This window comes from Panthera pardus, unplaced genomic scaffold (genome assembly GCF_024362965.1).
Source record: "Panthera pardus isolate Hobbes unplaced genomic scaffold, ASM2436296v1 HiC_scaffold_22, whole genome shotgun sequence".
Taxonomy (NCBI): Eukaryota; Metazoa; Chordata; class Mammalia; order Carnivora; family Felidae; genus Panthera; species Panthera pardus.
In genome coordinates this window covers 52,440,283-52,464,000 of record NW_026526788.1, presented here as the reverse complement: position 1 = coordinate 52,464,000, position 23,718 = coordinate 52,440,283, and the positions used below count along the sequence as shown (strand labels likewise).

General features: G+C 36.3%; 1 protein-coding gene across 5 annotated transcripts in view; it reads right to left on the bottom strand.

Moving 5' to 3' along the window:
* Positions 1–23,718, bottom strand: part of EXOC6 (exocyst complex component 6) — a 224,344-nt gene that overhangs the window by 173,297 nt on the left and 27,329 nt on the right. For all 5 annotated transcript variants that reach the window (XM_019445097.2, XM_019445095.2, XM_019445102.2 and 2 more), the window contains one exon: positions 978–1,149. In XM_019445097.2, the coding sequence (XP_019300642.1) occupies positions 978–1,149 (172 nt within the window). The remainder of the gene's footprint in view (positions 1–977; positions 1,150–23,718) is intronic.

Sequence of the window (23,718 nt, the reverse complement as noted above, 5' to 3'; positions counted from 1 at the left end):
TTAAGTGACTCATTAGGTCATCATCCTAAGGAAGCACATTCTAGTTTATTAAAAATCTCATTAATTTCTGAACAAAGATGCTCAGTGACCTCATTGATGCTGTATTTGGTCTCTTGTTATCTGAATATCCTTTATATAATGGTTTTTTAATCATAACCTTTGGTGAACCAGGGTCATTTTATCTGCTAAATTCTCCAAATGTAAAGAAAGATAAATAGCACAATTCTTAGAACTAAATATTTTGAGTTCTGGCTAAACAAATCCAGGTCTCATTTAATAAATAACGTTTTTGCTCTGTGGCAGAAAATGCACACCAACTTTCTTTAAGAAAATTATGCTTTGCTATTAAACTAAGTTTCAATATTATTAAATAATTTTGAGAACATAATCACTTATAGTAAGTTTTTAAAGGTTTTTAGAGGATAGTTTTTATCATTATTGTACTAATTGTCTTTAAAATTCTAAAACTGCAAATGAGGTCTTTCACTGTATGAATTCTTTTCGTTCATTTCCCTGCATGGAAAGAAATCCTGTTAAGTCAATGCATTACTTGCTTTACAAAAAAGAGATTACTCCTGTCATTAGCATGACAACTATGTTAATAGAGCATAAAGAGCATTCCCAAATATACACACTAACTCACTTCTTGAAAATAGTACATTTAATAATTATTTGTACATATGCACTACAAACTAATACTTCAGTAATTTAATGACAGCAAAGGTAAAGAGAATTTTTTTTAAATAAGTTTCTTTTATTTTAAGTTTATTTATTTATTTTAGGAGAGAACGCGGGCGCACAAGCAGGGAAGGAGCGAGAGAAAGGGAAGACAGAGAATCCCACTCAGGCTCCACACTGGCAGCATGGAGCCCCATGTGGGACTCATCATGCCTAAGCTGAAACCAAGAGTCGGATGCTTAACCAACTGAGCCACCCAGGCACCCCAAAGGTTAAGAGAATTTTAAAACATTTCTTACCTTCAGTTTTTCTGCATCAGTCCTTACTTTAAGGAGTTCTGTAATAGCATCTACAAAACCCTGATGATGAAAATTACACATCTTTTCAATTTCCTTGTCATGATTACGGATACAAGCATCTAACTTTTCCATAAACTTCTTGTGTGCATTTGGTTGGTCATCATAAACAGACCTAAATGTATACAAAAAGAAAGCTAACATTAACTTCCCAGTTCACCAAAATTTATTCTTTATTAGCCCATTCTTTGAAACAGCTAATATATTTTGGTTTTTTGCTTTGTAATCAGTATATTAAGGTGATATTCATACATTTCAAGAATTGCTTAATTCTGATATCCAGATTTAAGCCTGTGAACATGACTTTTTTTTTTTTTTAACATTTTTAAAGTTTTACTCATTTATTTATTTTGAGAGGGGGGAAGGCAGAGATAGGGAGAGAAAAAATCCCAAGCAGGCTCCGTGCTGTCAACACAGAGCCCAACATGGGCCTTGAACTCATGAACTGTGAGACTGTCTCACGTTCAAGTCCCAACGTGGGGCTTGAACTCTCAAACTGTGAGATCTTGACAACTGAGTCAAGATCAAAAGTCAAGACGCTTAACCAGCTGAGCCACCCAGGCACCCCATGAATATGACTTTTAAACATACAATTAAAGCTATTAATAATAATTTGGTATAGTAGCAATATTACATTACAGTTTCTTTGGAGCATAAGTTAAATGTTTAAAGTAAGCCTATAACATACCTAAAAAATACCTTCCTATCTCTTACATGTAAATTACTTCTCCCATGTAAAGGTCTCTTCACAAAGTCCTGCTCCCAAAGTCACTACCCTGAAGCTTTTCATGGTCCAAAGAGAAGGAAAAAAAGGATAATCAGGACTGATTTAAAAACAAAACAAAACAAAACATGGCACAGGAGAAGGGAATGCAATTCTACAAGTGCAAGCCCTCAAGCGGCAGCGTATTATGATAAAGCCCTTCTTTAGAAAGATATCATTTCTATCATGGATACCACAGGCCAGATGACATAGCATGCCTTCAAGTAACAGCTGAAGCCACAGAACAGATGCAGAAGTATCACAATGAATTCCACTTAATGTAACTATGGTTCAGCACTTCTCTCCAAATTAAGTTATTTGACTGACTGCCAGTTAAATACAAGTTTTAACTTCATAGCAACAGCTGATAATCTTTTTTTTTTAATGTTTACTTATTTTTGAGAGAGAGAAAGAGAGCCGGAGTAGGTGAGGGGCAGAGAGAGATGGGGGACAGAGGATCTGAAGTGAGCTGTGTGCTGACAGCAGAGAGCCTGATGTGGGGCTAAACTCACAAACTGTGATATCATAGCCTGAGCCGAAGTCAAACGCTTCAACTACTGAGCCATTCAGGCGCCCTGCAACAGCTGATAATCTTAAAACAAAACTGAGTTAATAGTACTGCCAATAGTAAAAATCATTTGTGCGAAAAATTATTTAATTTCTTTTTGAACATGTTAATATTAAATCAGTCACAAACCCTGTAGATACCTGGAAACTGCCTAGGTATCTAGAACTCAAGGTCTGAGGCTCAGAACATGAGTCTTTAACATACTAGTGCTCAAAAAAGAATCACTGAGTAAATGATTAAGGACATGATGATGAATTTCATCATTAATGATGAACAAACTCCTGATTTCTACAGCATTTACTATGTCAGGACATACTCTAGGTACTTTGTACAGTAATTCCTCACAACAAGCCTATAAAGAAGGTGTTGTTACTACCCTTGCTTTACTGATGTTATAGATTATATAACTGCCATAAATTCCACAGCTAGCAAAGGGCAGCTGGGATATAAATCCTGGCACTATGTCTCCAGAGTTCATATTCTCAAGTACAAGGCCATATTGCAGTCACCACGATGTTCTCTAAACATGGTGTACACATTCCTACTGTATCTCAGCTCATGCTTTCTCCACATAGAGGGCACCACCCTCCCAGCCAACCACCATGCAGAAAAAATTAACCTTACCCAAAGAAAGGTTTGGCCCTTGTCCCCAGCTCCTGGGAGGTAAATCTCTGGGATGTCCTGATAGTTGTCTTTGTTTACTTGAGGGTCTTGGGCAATGCCAAATAATCTAAGCTAGCAATGTGATTTACAATGTGACTTACAGTGGATGGGGACCTTGGGGCCACATCATATCAGCTCTGGAGAGTCCATAGATTAAGGGTAAACAACTCACAGCAGTGTGTCATGTGTATGTGACCAAACCCTAGGAAAAACCCTGGACACCACAGCTTAAGTGAGCTTCCCTGGCCAGCAATATTCCATGACTACTGCCACACATCATTGCTGGGAGAAGTTAAGGGGTGTCTATATGACCACTGGGAAAGGACAATGGGGAGCCCCCACTTAAAACTCTCTTAGACCCTGACTTATGTGCCTCTTCCTGATGTTAATTTTAATGTTTCTTTTGCTGTAACAAACAGCAACTGTGAATATAGAAGCTTTCTAAATTCTGTGAGTCCTCCTTCTAAATTACTGAACTTCAGAGTAGTCTTGGGGACCTCCCAATCTGTGCCCCCCAATCTGTTCCTCATTATTTGAGATTTAGTTCAATTCTCATTTCCTCCAACAGACCTTCGTCAATCATTTCCATGCCAAGTAATCTCTTCATCTGCAGAATAGGTAAATTTACAGTCCTTTCCACTCATTGTGACATGTAATTATATATTATCCTTTTACTGTAATTTAAGCCTTTCAAATATATGTCCTATATTTTATTTCTTCGTATCATCCAAAAGCTTCCTGAGGGGCAGCCTCCATGTTATAGGATTTTAATGAGTATCTATTAATAATACTAGAGACAGCAATATTGGATAGCTATTATCAAGAATTTGAGCCTTGGGGCACCTGGGTGGCTCATCTGGTTGAGTGTCCAACTTCAGCTCGGGTCATGATCTCGCAGTTTGTGGGTTCGAGCCCCATGTCAGGCTCTGTGCTGTCAGCCTGAGCCTGGAGCCTGCTTCAGATTCTGTCTCCCTCTCTCTCTGCCCTTCCCCCACTCATTCTCTCTCTCCAAGAAATAAACATTAAAAAAAAAAAAAATTGAGCCTTTAAGACCTGAGCTAGAACTAGGCTCTAATCTTGGACATCTTCTCTTTTCTACCTATACTATTCTCTCAATCTCATCCAGATTTGGAGCTTATTATTCCATAAACAAATGGACACCTCCCAAATGTATGATTCTAGCCCCAACCTCTCCCCTAAACTTCAAACTCATATATTTCTCCACCTGGGTATGTGATAAGCACCTCAAATATGTTCAAAATGAATCCCTACCTTCTTCCTCAAAACCTGCTCCTCCCACGGTCTTCCTCCATCTCAGTAAACCTCACTCTTCTAGTTGCTCTGGCAAAAAGCCTTGAAATCACCCCTGTTTGCATTCTCTCACCCTCACTGCCAAAACAATCCAGCAAATCCAACTACATCTCACAACCTTTACTGGTGCCATCATGGACTAAGCCACCATTATGTCTTGCCTAGAATTCTGCCAACTGCTTCTGCAATCAGTCTCCTTGATTTCACCCTTGGTCCCCTTCAGTCTGTCTACAACACAGTAGACAGAATGATGCCATTAAAATATAAATCAGATCCCGTATCTCCCTTCTGCTCAAAACCCTATTTCTCTTATAATAGCCCATAAATCGCTATATAATTTTGCCCCATGTTATCTCACTGACCTCACTTCCTAATACTTACTCTCCACTTTATTCTGTGCCAGCAACACTGGCCTCCCTGTAGTTCCTGCAACACACCAAGCACATTCCTGTCCTATGCTTTACACACACACTATTTCCTTTACCTGGATCACACTTCTCACATGTGGGATGCCTCCCTTACCAATTTCAGGGGTTTTTTTTTATCCCCTTCCTGATGAGGCCCTTTCTGGCTACAATATCTACATTATAAACACACACACACAAAATTCCCTTCCCTGCTTTACTTTTTTCTGTTTTCTGAAACAAAGTAGTTTACTTTATCACTGTATCACTCTTACCACTATACTCGAATATATGCTCAATTGCATACTTTTATTTATTTTGTCTTTGCCCACTGGAATGTAAGTTATATGACGGAAGAGCTTTTTGTCTGTTTTGTTCCCCAATGAATGCTCAGCACTAGAATAAATAATACTTATCACATAGCAGATGCTTAATAAATAATTGATGAATAACTCGATGGATAAATGGATGGAGACAGATGGAATCAGAACGGACACTGACTAACTGTTCTATGTCAGAAAAGCCCCTTCTCTAAATCGCAACTTTCTCAACAATAAAATAGGGATGAAAAATAGTAGCTACATCAGAGAGTTATAAGGATTAAATTAGTAAACACATGAAAGATTCTTAGCAGTAACTGACATATGGTAAGTGCTCAATATATACACTGGCTACTAGCATAATATGCACATAAAAAACAACCAAATCCTTATTAAAGAGTGAACTGGCTGTTGAATAGGTACTGGTTGCAATATCAAATATAGCTACCCCATACTAAAGGAGCTGACTACCACTAATACTTGACATCTGCATGGGGCCTTCTGTATTTTTTATATCCAATGTTTTATTTCTTATACAGCACCAGAGAAAATATTGCCTCCTTTTCAAAAGTGAGGGAGTAGGCATAGAAATGGCAAATGGTGGGGTGCCTGGGTGACTCAGGTCGTGATCTCACAGTCTGTGGGTTCGACAACTATCAGCACAGAACCTGCTTTGGATCCTTTGTCCTTTGTCCCCTCTTTCTCTGCACCTCCCTTGCTCACTCTCTCTCAAAAAGAAAAAAAAAAAAAAAAAGAATTGGCAAATGGCTTGCTCATTTGCTAGTTATTAGTAAGGGACTGAGGCAATACTACAATTCCCAGGATACTTTTTTGCTTCCCTTGTGCTTTTCCTATAATTAATACATATAATTAATAAGAATTCTTAAACAAACATTACTCCACAGGAAAAACCACATGCAAGAGAAAGTTAACCTGATATTGGTGTGCTATAAACAAATTTGTATTTCATAACTTTGAACACTTTATTAAAGTAATATATATACTCATTTCTAATTTTTTTTTACCTATTTGAATAAAAGTTTGAAATTTATCTGACTCTTAAAATACCAGGTAGTAAACAAACATACCAAAACAACTGTCCTCTCTTTTTTTTTTTCCTGTTACAGCTGTAGCACTGTACCAAAAATCTAAGAGATATTTTAGAACAACCCTACTACAATGTCTCTCCAAAGAGGATTTGACTCTGTTTGTGAGTGCAAAGGGCAATATTATTACCTCTTTTAAAAATAGTAATAACAGGGGTGCCTGGGTGGCTCAGTCAGTTAAGCATCCGACTCTTGATTTCGGCTTAGGTCATGATCTCGCAGTTCGTGAGTTCGAGCCCTGCATTGGGCTCCACACTGAGAATGTGGAGCCTGTTTGGGGTTCTCTCTCTCTGCCCCTCCCTCCCTCTCTCAAAATAAACAAACTTAAAGCTGCCTTTAAAAAAACAGTAATAACATATAAACAGAAAGAAAAAAAGTTATTTTCCAGAAGTCTATTTTATTCTAGAAAGTTCTTAAAGCCCATCTTCTAGTATATCTTTCTAATTTATTCTCCAGGATTTTAAAGCAAAACCACTCCCGTCTTATAGTAATTCAGGACACTGCCAGTGCATCTATTATAGCATCACAGGTGAATGACTCTTTCTCTACAAAGTACATCAGAACATACGCAATACCCACCCACCATTAATAGAAAACCAAAGCCTGAAATGGGTGAACTATTTACATTCCATGCCTTCTGCTGTTAGAACTGTAAGCCCCAATAAAGGAAATAAAAATAACATAAAGGAATCAGTACTGTGAATGATCCACCTATAACTAAGTCTTAGTCTCTCTTGACTGTTACACCACTGATAACCACTTGCTGTTACAGACATAAATACAAGCTGCAGTCCAAGCTGATATAACCACACATCACCCATAATCTACACCAATGAGATCATCCTGAACAGAACGCACAGGAATAAAGAAGCAGAGATGAGGAAACGTTCTAAATCACAGGAATAAAATGCATTTTTTTAAAAGCACTGACGGTTCAAGCAAGTGCCAGAATCCACAATTCATGATTAGACAGAATTTGGCCTTAAAAACGACCCTAGAAAGTTCCTAGTTCTGACTTTCTTAACTTCGTAGATGCAGCACAAATCTAAAAGCCAAACGCAAGCACTCAAAATGGAATTAATCAATACATGTAGTTGATTTAACCCTCTACCCACTCTGATGAAAAATTATATTCGAAATAACTAGTCTGATAATTTGCTAATAAAGCCAACAATAAATAGCTGGGTGAATAGAGAGAAACAGGAAGGGAGAAAGGGTGGGTATGTATAAGATCCCTGGAAAAAGGAAGAAAGCAGAAACAATACCTCTCCCAAGTATTTCTTGACACCAGAGGCATAGTAGGAATTATCCATCTTTTCTCTGAAGAAGCCTATGTTTAATTATAGAGATAATTTGGAGAGACGGTGGAGGAAGGATACGGAAAGCAAAAAAAGGTGTGCACTCCCTATCAACAATTCCCCACAGTGACTAAACTGACTAAAGAGGAGTCATATATCTATTGCTTCTGGCTTAATGTGGTAAACATCGAAAAACAGTTAACAACCAAGATTTACTATTAAGTACTTTGCATGCATTACCTCATTATATTCACTACAGCTTTACAACATAGATTCTATTAGCATCCCCATTTACAAATGTAGTTTGGGAAGATTAAGACTTTAGGTCCAAAGTCACACAGTAGTAGAGCCAAGATTTAACCCCAAGTCTACCTGACTCCAAATCAGTGCTCTTAACCATTATGTCATACAGACTCTCCGATCAGAAATGGGTGATAAGCAGCATGAAATGCAGAGAAGTTACGAGTATAGCAACTAACCAGATCACCTTTGAAGATCAACAATTGAGAATGACTCAATAGGGAATCCCTGATGTGCACTGTTGCACCCATCAGGTGAAATCATCCAATGGACAGAAAAAAAGGATGAGAACTGAGGCATAGCTAATTGTTAGGCAGTATTAAATTACAAATGCAACAAAATAAAGAGGAGCAAAATATGAAGTAGAGAAATCTAAGGGCCCCATACTCATCTAACCTTAGGCAGAGACTCTGAAAAGTCTATTTTTTTTGTCTCTAAATGACATCACTACTCTTTGAAATTTTAATTTGCAGGATAAGAAAGGAAATGCCATGCAGTGCTATTCACTCTTTGAATCCTAAATTGGTTAACAGTTTTATCCATCTAATTATTAATGTGCAGATATATTACTGATCTAACTTTCAAGCAATATATAATTTTAATGAAAATAATTTTTCTTCTTTCAAAATGTCCCTCAGAATGCTATAATGTCTACTGCAGGCCTAATTCAAATCCTATAAATAAATACACACAGATATATGGCAGAACCAGGAAGAGTGAACATCAAAAAGTTGGTAAATTTTCCACCATCCCACATCCACTAAGCTTGTAAATTAGTGCTCCATATACAGAGGAAACTTGAACAACAAGGATGTGAACTGAGCAGGTACACTTACAAATTTTCTTCAATACAGTATGGTACTGGAAATGTATTTTCTCTTCCTTACAATTTTCTTAATAACATTTTCTTTTCTCTAGCTTACATGATTGCAAGAATGCACTATCTATAAACATATAAAATATGTGTTAATTGACCGTTTATGGTATTAAGGCTTCTGGTCAACAGTAGGTTATTAGTAGTTAAATCTTTGGGGAGTCAAAAGTTATATGCAGATTTCCAACTGCACAGGGGGTCAGTGCCCTTAACCCACACATTGTTCAAGGGTCAAGTGTACATATAATAACTTCAGGGTAAGAGAGTTCAGTCTTCCCTTCCAAAAGCTCAGCACAATAAAATCTTATTTCTACCAAAATGTAATGCTAATCAGGCCAAAATGCAATGTAAAATCAATTTTAAAAGAAGAGATGATTTAAAAACTTCATGTGAAGATAAAGATGGACCATGATACACTAAAGATTTTAATTTACATATTTTAATTTTAGCAAGTAGGAATGCATAAAAATAATGTAGGTCTTAAAAAAGCATAGCTTAAAAATTCTTTTAAGTACACATTTTCTATCTTCATTATATCTAATCTTCCACACCAAAGCAAAATGTTGAAATATGAGTTATCATACATTATTTGATCATCTGATGTATCAGGTTTATGGCTTTTAAACAAGTAAATCAGCTTTCAGAAATGCCTTCTTGAATTGTATGCACAGGGCTCCACCTAGTGGTAATAAAATAGATACAAGAAAAACCAAAATATCATTAAAATGTTAAAATTGGCTCTTTAAAAATTAATGTTACCAAATAAAATGTCTTAATGGAGGAACTCGGGCTACTTCGAGTTTTTGGACAGATGCTATATTATTTATTAATCATATTCAAGGTTTCTTTTCTTTCCTTTTTTTAAGGAAAACCTCCTTCTTTCTGACAAAACAACATTCTTTTTTTTTTTTTTTTTTTTTTAATTTTTTTTTTCAACGTTTTTTATTTATTTTTGGGACAGAGAGAGACAGAGCATGAACGGGGGAGGGGCAGAGAGAGAGGGAGACACAGAATCGGAAACAGGCTCCAGGCTCCGAGCCATCGGCCCAGAGCCTGACGCGGGGCTCGAACTCACAGACCGCGAGATCGTGACCTGGCTGAAGTCGGAGGCTTAACCGACTGAGCCACCCAGGCGCCCCAAAACAACATTCTTAAGATATTACGTGAACAAGGACTTTCTTATTACTGGTAACATACCAGGATATTTTTTGCCAAAAGGCACATAATATCCTCATACCATTTTTGGTACCTTTTTCTTTCACTATATTTTCACTGTAAAAAAAAAGCCGTCACAATAATTAAAAAGAATAAAATGCACATGTTTCTCCTACTATTGGAAAGTAGAGAGCTCCCATGAAACAGGAATGGTATAAAGTGAAGAAGCCATTACTCCTAATTTCTATGGAAAATTTTTTTAGCATTCCCAGACGCACAAAATAACCTCTCTTAGGCTTTTCTGATATACTTTAGGAAACATCTTGTTAACAGATGCACAAAATAAATCAAGATAAAACACACATGCTCACACAGTTCAGAGCTATGGTGGCTTGACACTGAGTACAGGTCCCCAGAAAAGAACCTGACATTGCCACTTTTGATGCTTATGCTGCTGAACACAATTTTCACTTTTTGCCTTTTTCCTAAAAAGCAAAAATCTTCTTTGGATTTCTTTCAGTTAGTGGAAATCGGTACTTATTTAGGTCTTTTATAAAAGTGAACTGATGGGGCGCTTGGGTGGCTCAGTCGGTTGAGCGTCCGACTTCAGCTCAGGTCACGATCTCACGGTTCGTGAGCTCTGGGCTGATGGCTCAGAGCCTGGAGCCTGCTTCTGATTCTGTGTCTCCCTCTCTCTCTGCCCCTCCCCCATTCATGCTCTGTTTCTCTCTGTCTCAAAAATAAATAAACATTAAAAAAAAAAATTAAAAAAAAAAGTGAACTGATGAAACACAAACTTTCAAAGAGCAGGGGATAACCTGTATTTATTTGCTGAGAAATGACTTCTTAACTTTTAATAAAATGTTTATATTTTTTAAAAAATTGATAAAATCTCAATATACCCAATCCAATTTCTCTAACCTACCTATGTTTACTGGAGCACCATAGTTCCTTTTCTAGACAAAATAAAAATGGCTTTTCTCTATCTCAGAATCCTGTGTTCTCCAATAGCATGGATATGCTGGTGCACAACCACAAAAGAACAGAGCAAAGCCCTACACAGAATAATGTGAAGATATTCCCCTAAAGTGACTACCATTAAAATATTGGACATTGGCAGACTTTCCTATGAATCTTTGAAAAAATATACATAATTCTATGTAGCAATATAAAATAGAAAAAAAGCAGTCAATATAAAATTATCATACCTAGTACTCCTCTAACATTTTCCCAACCATTTTATCAAATATATCAAGCATGAATAACAACATTCTCATTAACTTTCCCTGACACCCTGTAATCCAGGAGCAAATAAGAAATGAAATAGCTCCAAGACAGTAACACCTGGATAAAAGACAAAGGAGTATTCTTTCCAACAATACTCAATATTTATTAAGTACTGATTGTAAGCAATAGAAACTGAAAATCAAGTGCAGAAACAACTCTTTAACTTCTATTTATTTGTATATCACTATCTTTTTAAAAATTCATCTTTCGGAGCACCTGGGTGGCTCAGTCGGTTGAGCTTCCGACTTCGGCTCAGGTCATGATCTCATGGTCTGTGGGTTCGAGCCCCACGTCGGGCTCTGTGCTGACAGCTCAGAGCCTGGAGCCTGCTTCAGATTCTGTGTCTCCCTCTCTCTCTGACCCTCCCCTGTTCATGCTCTGTCTCTGTCTCAAAAATAAATGAACATTAAAAAAAAAATTCATCTTTCATTTATTTGTACCTTTTATTTGTGTAACACAAAAAATTTATTTTCTAATTATTTAGTGTATATTTCATCTTCCAATCTCCTTGAGAACTAAAGGTGTCTTCTATTTCTATATTCAGTTCACAAGTGCCAAAATGATGCAAACTGCAAACCTTAATAAAAAGAACAGGCTCACTAGAGGGCACCCTTCACCAAAAAGTAAAAATCCAAATATTTTCTTTGACTATTGCATCAAAGTATGGTGTGAATCGCATATTCAACCTAATTAACAAATAAAAACTATGAAATCAAAATAACATTTCCTCTTTTTTGAAGCTGCTTTATCCTGATATCTACTGCTTTAATGTAATGGTTAAAAATAGCAGAAATGAACCATAAACACCATAAAAATTCTCTGGCAATTCTAGGCTCATAATAATTTTTGGAGGTCCTAGAAAAGATACCAACATAAACATATCCGAAGTAAAAACAAGAACTTGAGGCACCTGAGTGGCTCAGTCAGTTAAGCATCCAACTCTTTTAATTTTGGCTCAGGTCATGATCTCACTGTTCCTAGGATCAAACCCTGCATTGGGCTCTGTGCTGACAGCAGGGAGTCTGCTTGGGATTCTCTCTCTCCTCTCTCTTTGCCCCCCCTCGCCTCCGTCCTCGCTCATGAACACGCTTACACACTCTAACACGCTTACACACTCTCACTCTCTTAAAATAAACATTTTTAAATAAAAAGTAACAGTAAAAACAAGACCTTTACTAAAATGTACAATATATTAAAAATGAAAGCCAGATGTATTTAATTTGAACTTTGGAAGAAAGCATTCAGAACTATGCATTTAAAAAATAAATATATACTAACTAGTATTAATTTGATTTTTATAATGTGTTTTTCAAAAGACAAAAAAAAATTGCCAAGTAAGTGTAATTCGTAAGTAGTATGGAGGAAAACAGAAACATGGTTACCCTGATATAAGGCTGATCCAAATTCACATTGATCCTGACCATACAATCCACTGCTGTACAGAGAAAGTCACAGCTTTGCAGAAAAACAGTAAGTTGAGAAAAACAATTCTGTGTCCACTCAAAAACAGAATGTAAGTAACAGAAATAAATAAATAAATAAATAAATAAATAAATAAATAAAAATAAGCTTTTACCTTTGTATTAGTGTTTTGCAATCTACAAAGCCATTTTGCACAGTACATCATTGCATTTGATTCCAAGAACCCTTGGGAAGTAGACAGGGTTTTATTTCTATCTCACAGATGAAGGAACTGAAATTTTGAGAAGTTAAAGGATTTGCTCAACACCATGTCCCTACTTTTTAGGCCAGAGCCAGGTATACAACCCAAGTCTTGGACTTATAAGAAGTGTTGGAAACTATTGTACAAAAAAGGTAAAAGCAGCTCACTGCACACAAATCACCATCCGATTACTGAAATTATTTACCTTAAATCTGTCAGTTAAATATTCATTGCTCATTCCCAGAGTACCTTTCTTATTATCAATCATGACAATGCCTCTATTAACTTAGTCTGTCAAAATTAAGCTCCTTTATAATAAGGTTGGCCATACCCAGGCATCAACAATACATACACACACTCTCAGAAACCACACAAAAACTAGTTGCCTGCCTTCACATTCAGACATGAAAGCAAAAAAACACACCGTTGTACACAGATTCTATTAGGCCTGGTCCACCAAACTGAAAAGAACCAGCCCTTCTAGTAAGACAGGCCTAAAAGCAAACCTGATTTATGTTCTTTTTACCACAGGAATGAATGAAAGTATAGGAATGAAAGGGGTAGGTAGGCAAAGTTGGTGGTATTTTGTTTTTTCCATCATTTAAAACTGAAAAAAGGTATGGAGAAGATATAAGGTCAGGGATTTTGCTTGCATCAAGCAGCCCCTTAAAGTTACCAGAGCCCTGTATCTATCTGGGAGCTGCAGAGGAATAAGCGACCTACATCACTTTTTTTGTGAGTTAATTTCAGTATCTGAGCCTCCTCTGACCTAGCACAAGTTTAAAATACAGTACCTTCCCTCCCTGAGTACAGCCCTGGTCATATTCCTTAGTGTTCCAAATCTTAATGTAAACCTTTCCATTTACTTTTAAGTTAAAATTTAATACAGCTTTTACACTACATCTTTAATTATCTGATATTCTAAATTAGAAGGCAAAACATAATGATTGAGAGTACAGATAGGCTCTGGGGTAGGCGCCTGGGTGCCTCAGTTGGTTAAGCGTCCAACTCTAGATTTCAGCTTAGGTCATGATCGCACAGTTTGTGTGCTCGAGCCCCACATTCGGCTCCATGCTGGCAGTGTGGAGCCTGTTTGGGATTCTCTTTCTTTCCCTCTCTCAGACTCTCCCCAGCTTTCTCTCTCTATCTCAAAGTAAATAAAGTTAAAAAAAAAAAAAAAAGTATAGATAGGCTCAGAGGCCAAATGGCCTATGTTCACATCAAGCTCCACCACTTACTATGTGCCTGGAGCTAATGACCTAATCTATCTCTACCCCAATTTCTTTATCTATAGAATAGGTATGTAATAATGGTACCTCATTTGCTTTTTGTGAAGATTAAATAATACATTTAAGTGTTTAAAAAACAGGCACACAGTAAATGTTCAATAGATGTTAGCTATTACCTATTATCTACATGATTACTTTTGCTTTGGGAACAAAGAACCTAAAAAATTATTTTAGAATTAATATCATTGTTTATAGAATTTGATAAAAATAAGAACCACTCTAAAGGTACAATAATAAGGAAATAATTAAACAGGATGAAAATTTTATACAATGCAATTGGAACCTCATTTAACAAATATTTAATACTCAAAATTTAACATGTTGAATAGCAGAAATCCTTTCAATAAACATTCAACAAATAAAAAATATTTGTCATTTCTAATCTAAGAATTAACTAGAATTAATGTCAATTGTGATTGTTCTTCCGTAGTAGGAAACAAGTGTTTTTTTCACCTCTCTATTCTTCTATATTTAAGTTTTCTATAAAACAAAAAGGGGTTTGCTTTTCATTAATTCAGTTCAAAAAGTATTTATTGAAAGTCTGCTATACCCAAGGCATTATACTATGTAACATGGTCGAAACTAATCAGGTATGTGTTGACAATCATAGGCCTCAGGGACAATTTCATTAGACCTGCATTTAAGATGTTTGTTTAAAATATACATACTAAAACATATATTCACAAACAACTAAATAACATTGTACAGCATTTAAAAAGTCCATGGCGTAAGAATTCAGACACAAGAAAAAAATACATATATATATATATATATATATATATATATATATATATATGAATATACAAATATATCCACCTATAATGCTGTGTTCTAAGATGCAAAGATTTCATGGAGGAGGTTAGACCTAAAATGAGAATTGAACGATAGGTAATATGTGAGTAGGTGGAGAAATAAAGACAGGGTAATCAATCATGGTAAACATAGGCAGAAAAGAACATGGCACTGTGAAAAAGGCAAACAGTTTAACTAATTTGAAGGATGTACTAAGTAGTAGGAATTCTTTTTTTTTTTTAATTTTTTTAAATGTTTATTTATTTTTGAGAGACACACACAGTGTGAGCAGGGGAGGGCAGAGAGAGAGGGAGACACAGAATCTGAAGCAGGCTCCAGACTCTGAGCTGTCAGCACAGAGCCCGACGTGGGGCTTGAACTCATGAACCACGAGATCATGACCTCAGCCAAAGTGGGAGGATTAACCGACTGAGGCACCCAGACACCCCTAAGTAGTGGGAATTCTATTATAACTCTTAGATCAGTTAATCTTTATTTGGACAGTGGCCTGGGAGTGACCAGATCCTCCTCTATGATTTTGATCAAAGTTGGATCTTCTCCCCAAAAAAGTTCGCAAACACAACTGTAATAGACACTTTCTCTCCGAGAACTGATGACCAACTACAAAGTTGGAAAAGCAATATAGCGTCTTCCATTCACAGGTACATTGCCCCAGAGGGGTACAACTGATCCAAACTGGTTCAATCAGATACACTCTTTCATGAATTCTGAATTGGAATTCAGAGACAGTCAGCTATATGTACCAACTGACACATGGAAGCTGTAGGTGGTCATCCCCCACTAACTGCAGAGAGGAGAGAAAGCTCCACTTCAGAGGAAAATGAAGACAGAGAGAAGCAGGAAGGAGAAAGAAACAGTCTTCTACCTCTTTGTCTTTTAAGAAGCATGTCTGTCTTAAGAATTTTGTGAGATACCCAGAAAGCTTTCATTCTTTTTTTTCCAGATTTCCTCAAGCTAACTCAATTTGGTTTGGTACCTACAACAACAACAAATCCCTAAGACGCCTATCCTTGCACACATTTCACACATACACAAGCATTTCTTAAAATTATAAGGGGTTTAAAAACCCCCTCATCTGACCCACACACTAGAGTACATCTTCCCAACTGAATAGGTTATAGACATATATAATGATCATCTCTCAATCTAACTTTCTGGTTGTGCCATGACATAAAAAATGTGGGAAGCATTACCACAAAATAATCCATAAATAAGGGTCCCATAAAGGCATAGGTTAAGTTAATAGACACCTGAGGAAATGAACATGTCACATGTCAAACGGGGTGGGGGGAGGAGGAGGAAGAGAAAGAGGGGCAGGAGGAAGAGGAGGAGGAGGTGAGGGAAGAGAAGGTGGAAGAGGAGGATCAGCAGCTGCCACCACCATGTAGCTTTTACACAGTACTTTTAATTTTTCCAAAACATCCACAACACTGTACAGCTAAGTAAAGAATTTGGGATATGCTAAGTATCTTAAAATACCACTGTCAGGTAGCTAAACCAAGTAGGTATCCTGAATATCCAAAGCAAGTGAGTTTCTAGCAACTCCAGAAGAAAAAAAAAAAAAAGTATAAACACAGAATCCAATTCCTTGCATCACAGAATACTGAAAAAGATTTCTTATTTACAAAATATTCACCTTCTGTGTTATTTTCCCATGAAACATTTCATCTAGTTTGCCACATGCATTCTTAGAATGCTTTACAAAATAATGCTCAGGTGCTTCCTCCTAATTCAACTGGAGACATTCAATTGATATTCTGTCAAACAATTTTTTAAATGACAAAGTTGACAGACCATAATTTTTTTAAAAAAGGATACAACCATATCTTAAAGGATTATACAACCTGTCAAAGCATCAAGATCAGGCAAAGGCAAAAAATACAGGATGATGTTCCCTCTATTTCTGATTTTGAATTTTATTTGCCTTGTTTCCCTCCATATGCAATTTCTGTGACTGGTTCTCACTAACAGTATCCTGTTCCCATGCGTAGGCAAGAGCCTAGTACAGTCTGTTAGTTAACATTACTTCTTATAACTAGGGTCAACATTCTATAACATTGACATTAACGCTTACTGTTAATTCTGGGTAACAACAAAGTGCAATGCTAATCGCTAATGGACATCCTCTAGAGTGCAACCTAAATTGATAATCGGCTAACACAGATTTGCAATAGACTTCCTCCTTCCTGTTTTTACACTCCTGACCAGAGATGTCTCTTCCTGTTGACTTGTGTTACTTGGTAAAATGCAAAAGATGAGAAATGGAAACACCCAATACATACAAAATTGTATTTGTCCTCTAGGATTACAAATTGAAATGCTAAACAAATTTTAACTGAAAATGCTTAAAGCAGATTAATGACTGCAGATGTAGACTGCTTTCTTAGACTTTGGAAAGTCAAACAAAATATGTTAAACTGTCTAAAGCAGATCTAATGTGATGTCTGCCTAATAGCTTAAAAGATAATCTATATACTGGAGAGTACTATGCTAAGTGAAGTCAGAGAAAGACAAATACCACATGATTTCACTTATATGTGGAATCTAAAAAACAAATGAATAAACAAACAAAAAGCAGAATCAAATCTATACTTTTATACATATACAGAACAAACTGAGAGTTGCCAGAGGGGAAGGGGGGAAGGAGGAGGGGCAAAATGGGTAAAGGAGAGTAGGAGATACAGGCTGCCAGTTATGGAATGAATGAGTCATGGGAATGAAAGGTACAACATAGGGAATACAGTCAATGGTACTGTAATAGCATTGTATGGTGACAGATGGTAGCTACCCTTGTAAACATAGCATAAGCATAGAAATGTTGACTCGGATGCTGCACACATTAAACTAATATGTCAACTATACTCAAATAATGATAATGACAAAAAACTTTTTAAATTAAAAAATAGGTAGAATCACTGGGAACCCCTTGAAAAAGGAGCAATGAGGTGAAGGTAGCCCCACCAAATAAAACAATAAAATCTCTATAATTGAAAGTATGAATAGACATACAGACAATGAACAGAATGAAGAATCAAGAGAAAGACCCACCACATATGAAAATTCAATAAATGATAATGGCAGCATCTCAAATCAAGGTGAAAAAAATATGTTTTTTAAATAAAAAGTGTTAGGATAGTTGGACTGCCATACAAAAAAAATTTTTTTTTAGGTAAAACCAGGGCACCTGGCTGGCTCAGTTGGAAGAGCGCAAGACTCATGATCTCAAGGTCATGAGTTTGAGCCCCATGCTGGGTGTAGAGATTACTTAAATAAATAAATAAACTTAAAAAAAAAAAAAAGATAAAACCTGGAGCCATTCATTATACCATACCCAAAGAAAATTAAAAAAAAAAAAAAAAAAAAAAAAAAACAGAAATGTAAAGGTAAAAAATAAACCATACAAATACCAAAAGAAAACATAAGTAGATTTCTCTATAACCTGGTACTATGGAAAACTCTCCTATGGCTCAAAATCTAGAAGAAAAAGATTGATAAATTTCATTTTCATAAAAATTAAAACCTTTGACATGGCAAAAAAAAAAAAGGCAAGCATAGTAAAAAACAAAATGAAAAAAAAAAGATTTCCAATAATGGCAAAAAAAATTGTGAAAAATTTTGAAGTGGATGAAAAGGATTACTCTTACACATTTTCTGTGCCTTTCACTGTCTGGCCTATTTTACATCTCTATACATTGTGGAACTGATAGTAAAGCAAGTTATTCTTGTTCATGGAAATACAAAACATTTCAGCCTATGGAATGCAAGTAATTACTGCCCTGCAGATAGTCACCACTTATGTCTCTATTTATAAATCTATTTCAGCATTCCCAAATGCCTGTACTGTTTTCTGCCATTGTTTTTGAAACCGTTGTTAATGCCTTATTAGATCCCTCAATAATTAACAAGTTAAATAAAACCTTTGACATGTATTAATTTTATATCTGTATGAGAGTCATGATTTTATCTTTTTTGAAAACTCTCTTTTAAGTTTTGGAAGTTTCACCAAAGTGCCCAGTGGATTCGCCTGACACAGTCAGGAAACTGGACTGCCAGAGAATTGTACCTCACGAGCTGCCTAAGCTTAGGCACCTCTTTTCTTGGATCCCAGAAGTAAAACCCAAGTGGAAATACACATTTAACTTTGCTGACTCTTACTTCTCTGCTTGTTGTTACCGCTTCTTCTCCACAGATTGTATGTTTTGGTCTGATTTTTAATTACTGCGTGGCCAATACATTATTACCCTAAGTGCTAACAATGACTAAGAATTTGGTTTCATGGCTTAACCATTTATTTGGTGATCCCAAACATGGATGACAGAGATCTCTTGGGTAAAAGATAAAAGACACACTCTGGCTTGATAATCTTTTTTTGTCTATTTAGAATTTTATGCCCACCAAGAATAAGTTTTTGGTATCTGGACCAGTGAGGTTTTTTGTTTGTTTTTAAGCTCCACAATTCATGTCTCTAGACCGGTAGGTGAAATCATAGACACAAAGCTATAAAGCTCTGTATCTGCAGTTCAGAAAGTTTTACCTCTCATTAAAGGAACTCTGTTTTCACTGGCTCAGTGGTTAAAAATAATAATAAGTACTTGTATAAATAGATTATAAAACTCCCAGAAAACAAGTAAATTAAACTTCTTATAGTTTATTTAAATGTGTTAGACTTAATAAATTATTCTTACAGGAATTAACTCAGAAATATTTTTAAATTTTTTCATTTTTATTTTTTTAAGTAGACTCCATGCCCAACATGGGGCATGAACTAAAGACCCTGAGATCAAGAGTCACATGTTCTACCGACCCAGCCAGCCAGGTGGCCCTAAGAAACATTTAAAAAGTCCAAGTTCACATAAGTAAAGTACAACTTTGATACAAGTCTAGTTTAATAACTCTGCTTTAAGAAAAAAGCTATTTATTTTCTCTGATTGATCATTTTATTCTACTTAGGTTTGTTTTTCCTAAATGCATAAACATTTACTTTTCAGATAAGCTAACATTAGCCTATATAAATATTTTATTTAAATAGCTAAAATGTAAATTTGTGTTCAACTAAGTTGAATCATTGTTCTGACAAACTTTTTATTACAACATGTATTGACACTGATTTCCAAGATCTTTTAGGTAGCTTATAACTTTGATATTAAGGGGCACCTGGCTGGCTCAATTGGAAGAGCATGTGACTCTTGATCTCAGTGGCGTGAGTTAAACTAATAACCATTGGTCATCTAATTTTTTTAAATGGTAGAATTTTAGAAGAGGGATTACTACCCATAATTTACTCTATATACTGTTTCTTATTTTTATAGACAAGCTATATTTGCTATAGACAAGCTATATTTGGAGGACGTGCTAATAAAAGTGTTCATTTTTGCCACTTTAAGAAGGTATAAAAGGGACATTAGTGTCTGCAGGGAGTTGTACTGGGTGTGCCCATGAGCTTTGCTAGTCTGATAAAATGCTGGTTGTATGTAACAGACAGTTCTCAATGTTCCACCTCAGTGTTTCAATGTGAAATGTAAATTAAATATAGTTTTGGTTAAAAGTTTAAATCATTACCAGGGGCGCCTGGGTGGCTCAGTCGGTTGAGCGTCTGACCTCAGCTCAGGTCATGATCTCACAGCTCATGAGTTCGAGCCCCGCATCAGACTCTGTGCTTACAGCTTGGAGCCTGGAGCCTGCTTCTGATACTGTGCCTCCCTCTCCCTCCCTCCCTCTCTCTCTCTCTCTCAAAAATAAACAAACATTACAATTTTTTTAAAAATAATAAAATAAAATGAAATTTTGCAACATTTGCTCAATTTTATTGGGTTTGCTTCCTTGGTTTACCAGTTAATGACATGCTTATAATATGAAAGGTTATTCTTTATCTTCCGTACAATTTGCCTAGGTAGCAGCAGTGGGTCTATTTTGCCAAAATAATTTTCTGTTCTTCACATGGACTTTATTATATTCTTGATTATTTAATAAATAATTTTCCTCTCACTTATGAAAGAACTAAGGTTCTTTACAATCAAGTTACCTATGTTTATTTTTTAAATACTTCACTTTCACTTTAATTAAATAAGTACCCAAGTATTGCTTCTCAGACAATATCTGGTAACTGTTTTGATTTTATTTTCTTTTATTTATTTATTTATTTATTTATTTATTTATTTATTTCTGAGACAGGGACAGAGCATGAGTGGGGGAGGGGCAGAGACAGAGGGAGACACAGAATCAGAAGCAGGCTCCAGGCTCTGAGCTGTCAGCACAGAGCCCGACGCGGGGAGGGGCTCGAACTCACAAACCATGAGATCATGACCCGAGCTGAAGTCAGTCGCTCAACTGACTGAGCCACCCAGGCGCCCCAGTTTTGATTTTGTTTTCTAAAATTTGGAGCCTAAATAAAGAAAAAAAATAAAACTTTCAAGATATGTTTTACACCTAAAACTGTCTTTGAGATTTCCCAGAGCAACTCTGTAAGAGCATAGTTAGTTGTTTACTTTCAACTTACAAAAAGATATGCTAGAAATAATTAGGTTTGTTGTACTACTGTAGTAAAACTTGCACTGGAAAAGTCAAATTAGAAGAGATGCTCAGCCTTCCTACATTAAATTTGTATAGGTAAAAAGTGTCATAATACAAACATTTCTGAAATTGTGCTCTTTACGGGAAGTCCTTAAAGATTTGTCAATTTGCTAGCTGTGATTATGTTTCCACTAGCCAAAAATGTTTAAAATAGTAATGCACTGTACATTACAGAAAATTTCACCATTCCAATATTAGTTATAGTAATAAGTTAAACATAACCATTAAGTCTAACATGGATAGTTTTTGTTTTACTCTGATGCTTGCCTAAATTACCTCTGCTAAAAGCTGTAAGTCAGAGTTTGCGTCTTCAATAATGAAGGACAGTATTATAGCCTCATGTCAAATTACTGATATTCCATAAAATACACTTTTTTTTAAGTTAAACACAGAATAACTATATGACCCAGCAATGCCATTCTTAGGTATATACAAAAAAAAAAATATTGAAACCAGTATTCAAACAAAACCTTGTACATGAATGTTCATAGCATATTCGTAACACCCAAAAGACAGAAACAATCCAAATGTTCATCAATTGATGAATGGATACACAAAATGTGGAATAGCCATACCACAAAATATTGGTCAGTCTTAAAAAAGAAAGAGGTATTGATACATGCTACAACACTGACGAATCCCCAAAACATCATGGAGTGAAAGAAGCCAAACAGAAAGTCACATATTATATGCTTCTATTTAAATGAAATATCCAGAATAAGTAAATCCACACAGAGACAAAGCAGAATAGTGGTTGCCAGGGGCTAAAAGAAGAGGAGGAATGGGGAATGACTGCTTATTCCTTCTGCAATAATGAAAGTTTTGGAATTAGACAGAGGTGATGGTTATACTTTGTTAATGTACTATAAATTCAGTACTAAATGTCACTGAATTAAACCTTTAAAAATAGCTTATTTTGTTTTGTGAAATTTACCACTATTAAAAACAAGAAGCTTCCAGAACTCACAAAGCTGTTTCCTAGTAAAACAACCATACTTAGTAAAAATTATTTAAAACAAACAAACAAAAAAAATTCTAAAGTCTCTGGAGGTTGTTCTAAGAGCATACAGCAAATGAAGAAACATTTATTCAAGAAAATCTACTAAACGCTTAATAAGAACAGTAAGTCTGTGGCCCTTGAACCATGACCCACATCCTTCCTCTGTAACCCCCAGCTCAGCATGAAAGAAGCTCCATCCTGGGTGGGTGTGGCTAAGAAGGCAGGGTTTCCTCTCCCCCTAGGTTTCAGTCAAGGGTGGAAAAAAAGGACAGACATCCAGCATTTCCCATCCTCCCTCCCACCAACTTTGTGTTCCAGGTAAGTGTGGCCAAGAAGGTTGGGGGCTCCCTTCTTCTACCCAGTCTCCCTTCCTCCACTCAGCCCCCTGAAAGGGTCACAGAACGCAGCCAGGAATATTAGGCTCCTAAATGCCTCACTACAGCTCACTCACAGGACAGAGGCTCTGAGCACACCAGAATTTACTCCCATATCCAGAGTCCTGCTCTTAAAGCAAGGGTGTCTAAGAGAACCAAGTCACTGTTCCTAACCCAGCTTTGGAGAAGTGGCTCCCACAGGGAGATACAGGAGGTAAGTGCAGACAGCTGCAAAGCTCTCCCCAAAGAAAGCGACTTTATCTAAAACAGAGTGTAGAGAAGTTCAAACATAAGGGCACTCTTGAAAACAATGGCGATTTTGGTAGCACACAACTGAAAAAGGAGGCTCACAGGTCGCCTAGTTTACCAAAGAGAACTATGGAAAGAAAAGATTGAGAGCCCTCCTGCAGTCAAAACACATCTCAGACACTGGCCTGAAAAACCTCCACTGCACTCAAACACATATTTGTACAACATGCTCATAGCAGCATTATTCATAACAACCAAAAGATGGAACCAATACTAGTATGTATTGATGAATGATAAACAAAAAATAATGTATACATGCAATGCAGTATTAGCCAGCCTTAAAAGGAAGGAAATTCTCACACATGCTACAACATGGATGAATCCTGAAGGCATTATGCTAAGTGAAACAAGTCAGTCACAAAAGGACAAATATTATATGATTCCATATATATGAAGTATCTGGAGTATTCAAATTCACAGAGACAGAAATAGAACGGTCATTGCCAGGGGCTGGTGGGAAAAGGGAATGGGGAGTTAGTGTTTTAATGAACACACTTCCAGCTGGGGAAGATGAACACATTCTGAGGATGAATGGTAGTGATGGCTACAGAATAACTGTGAATGTACTTAATGACACAGTATATTTAAAAACTGCTAAAATGGCAAATTTTATACAA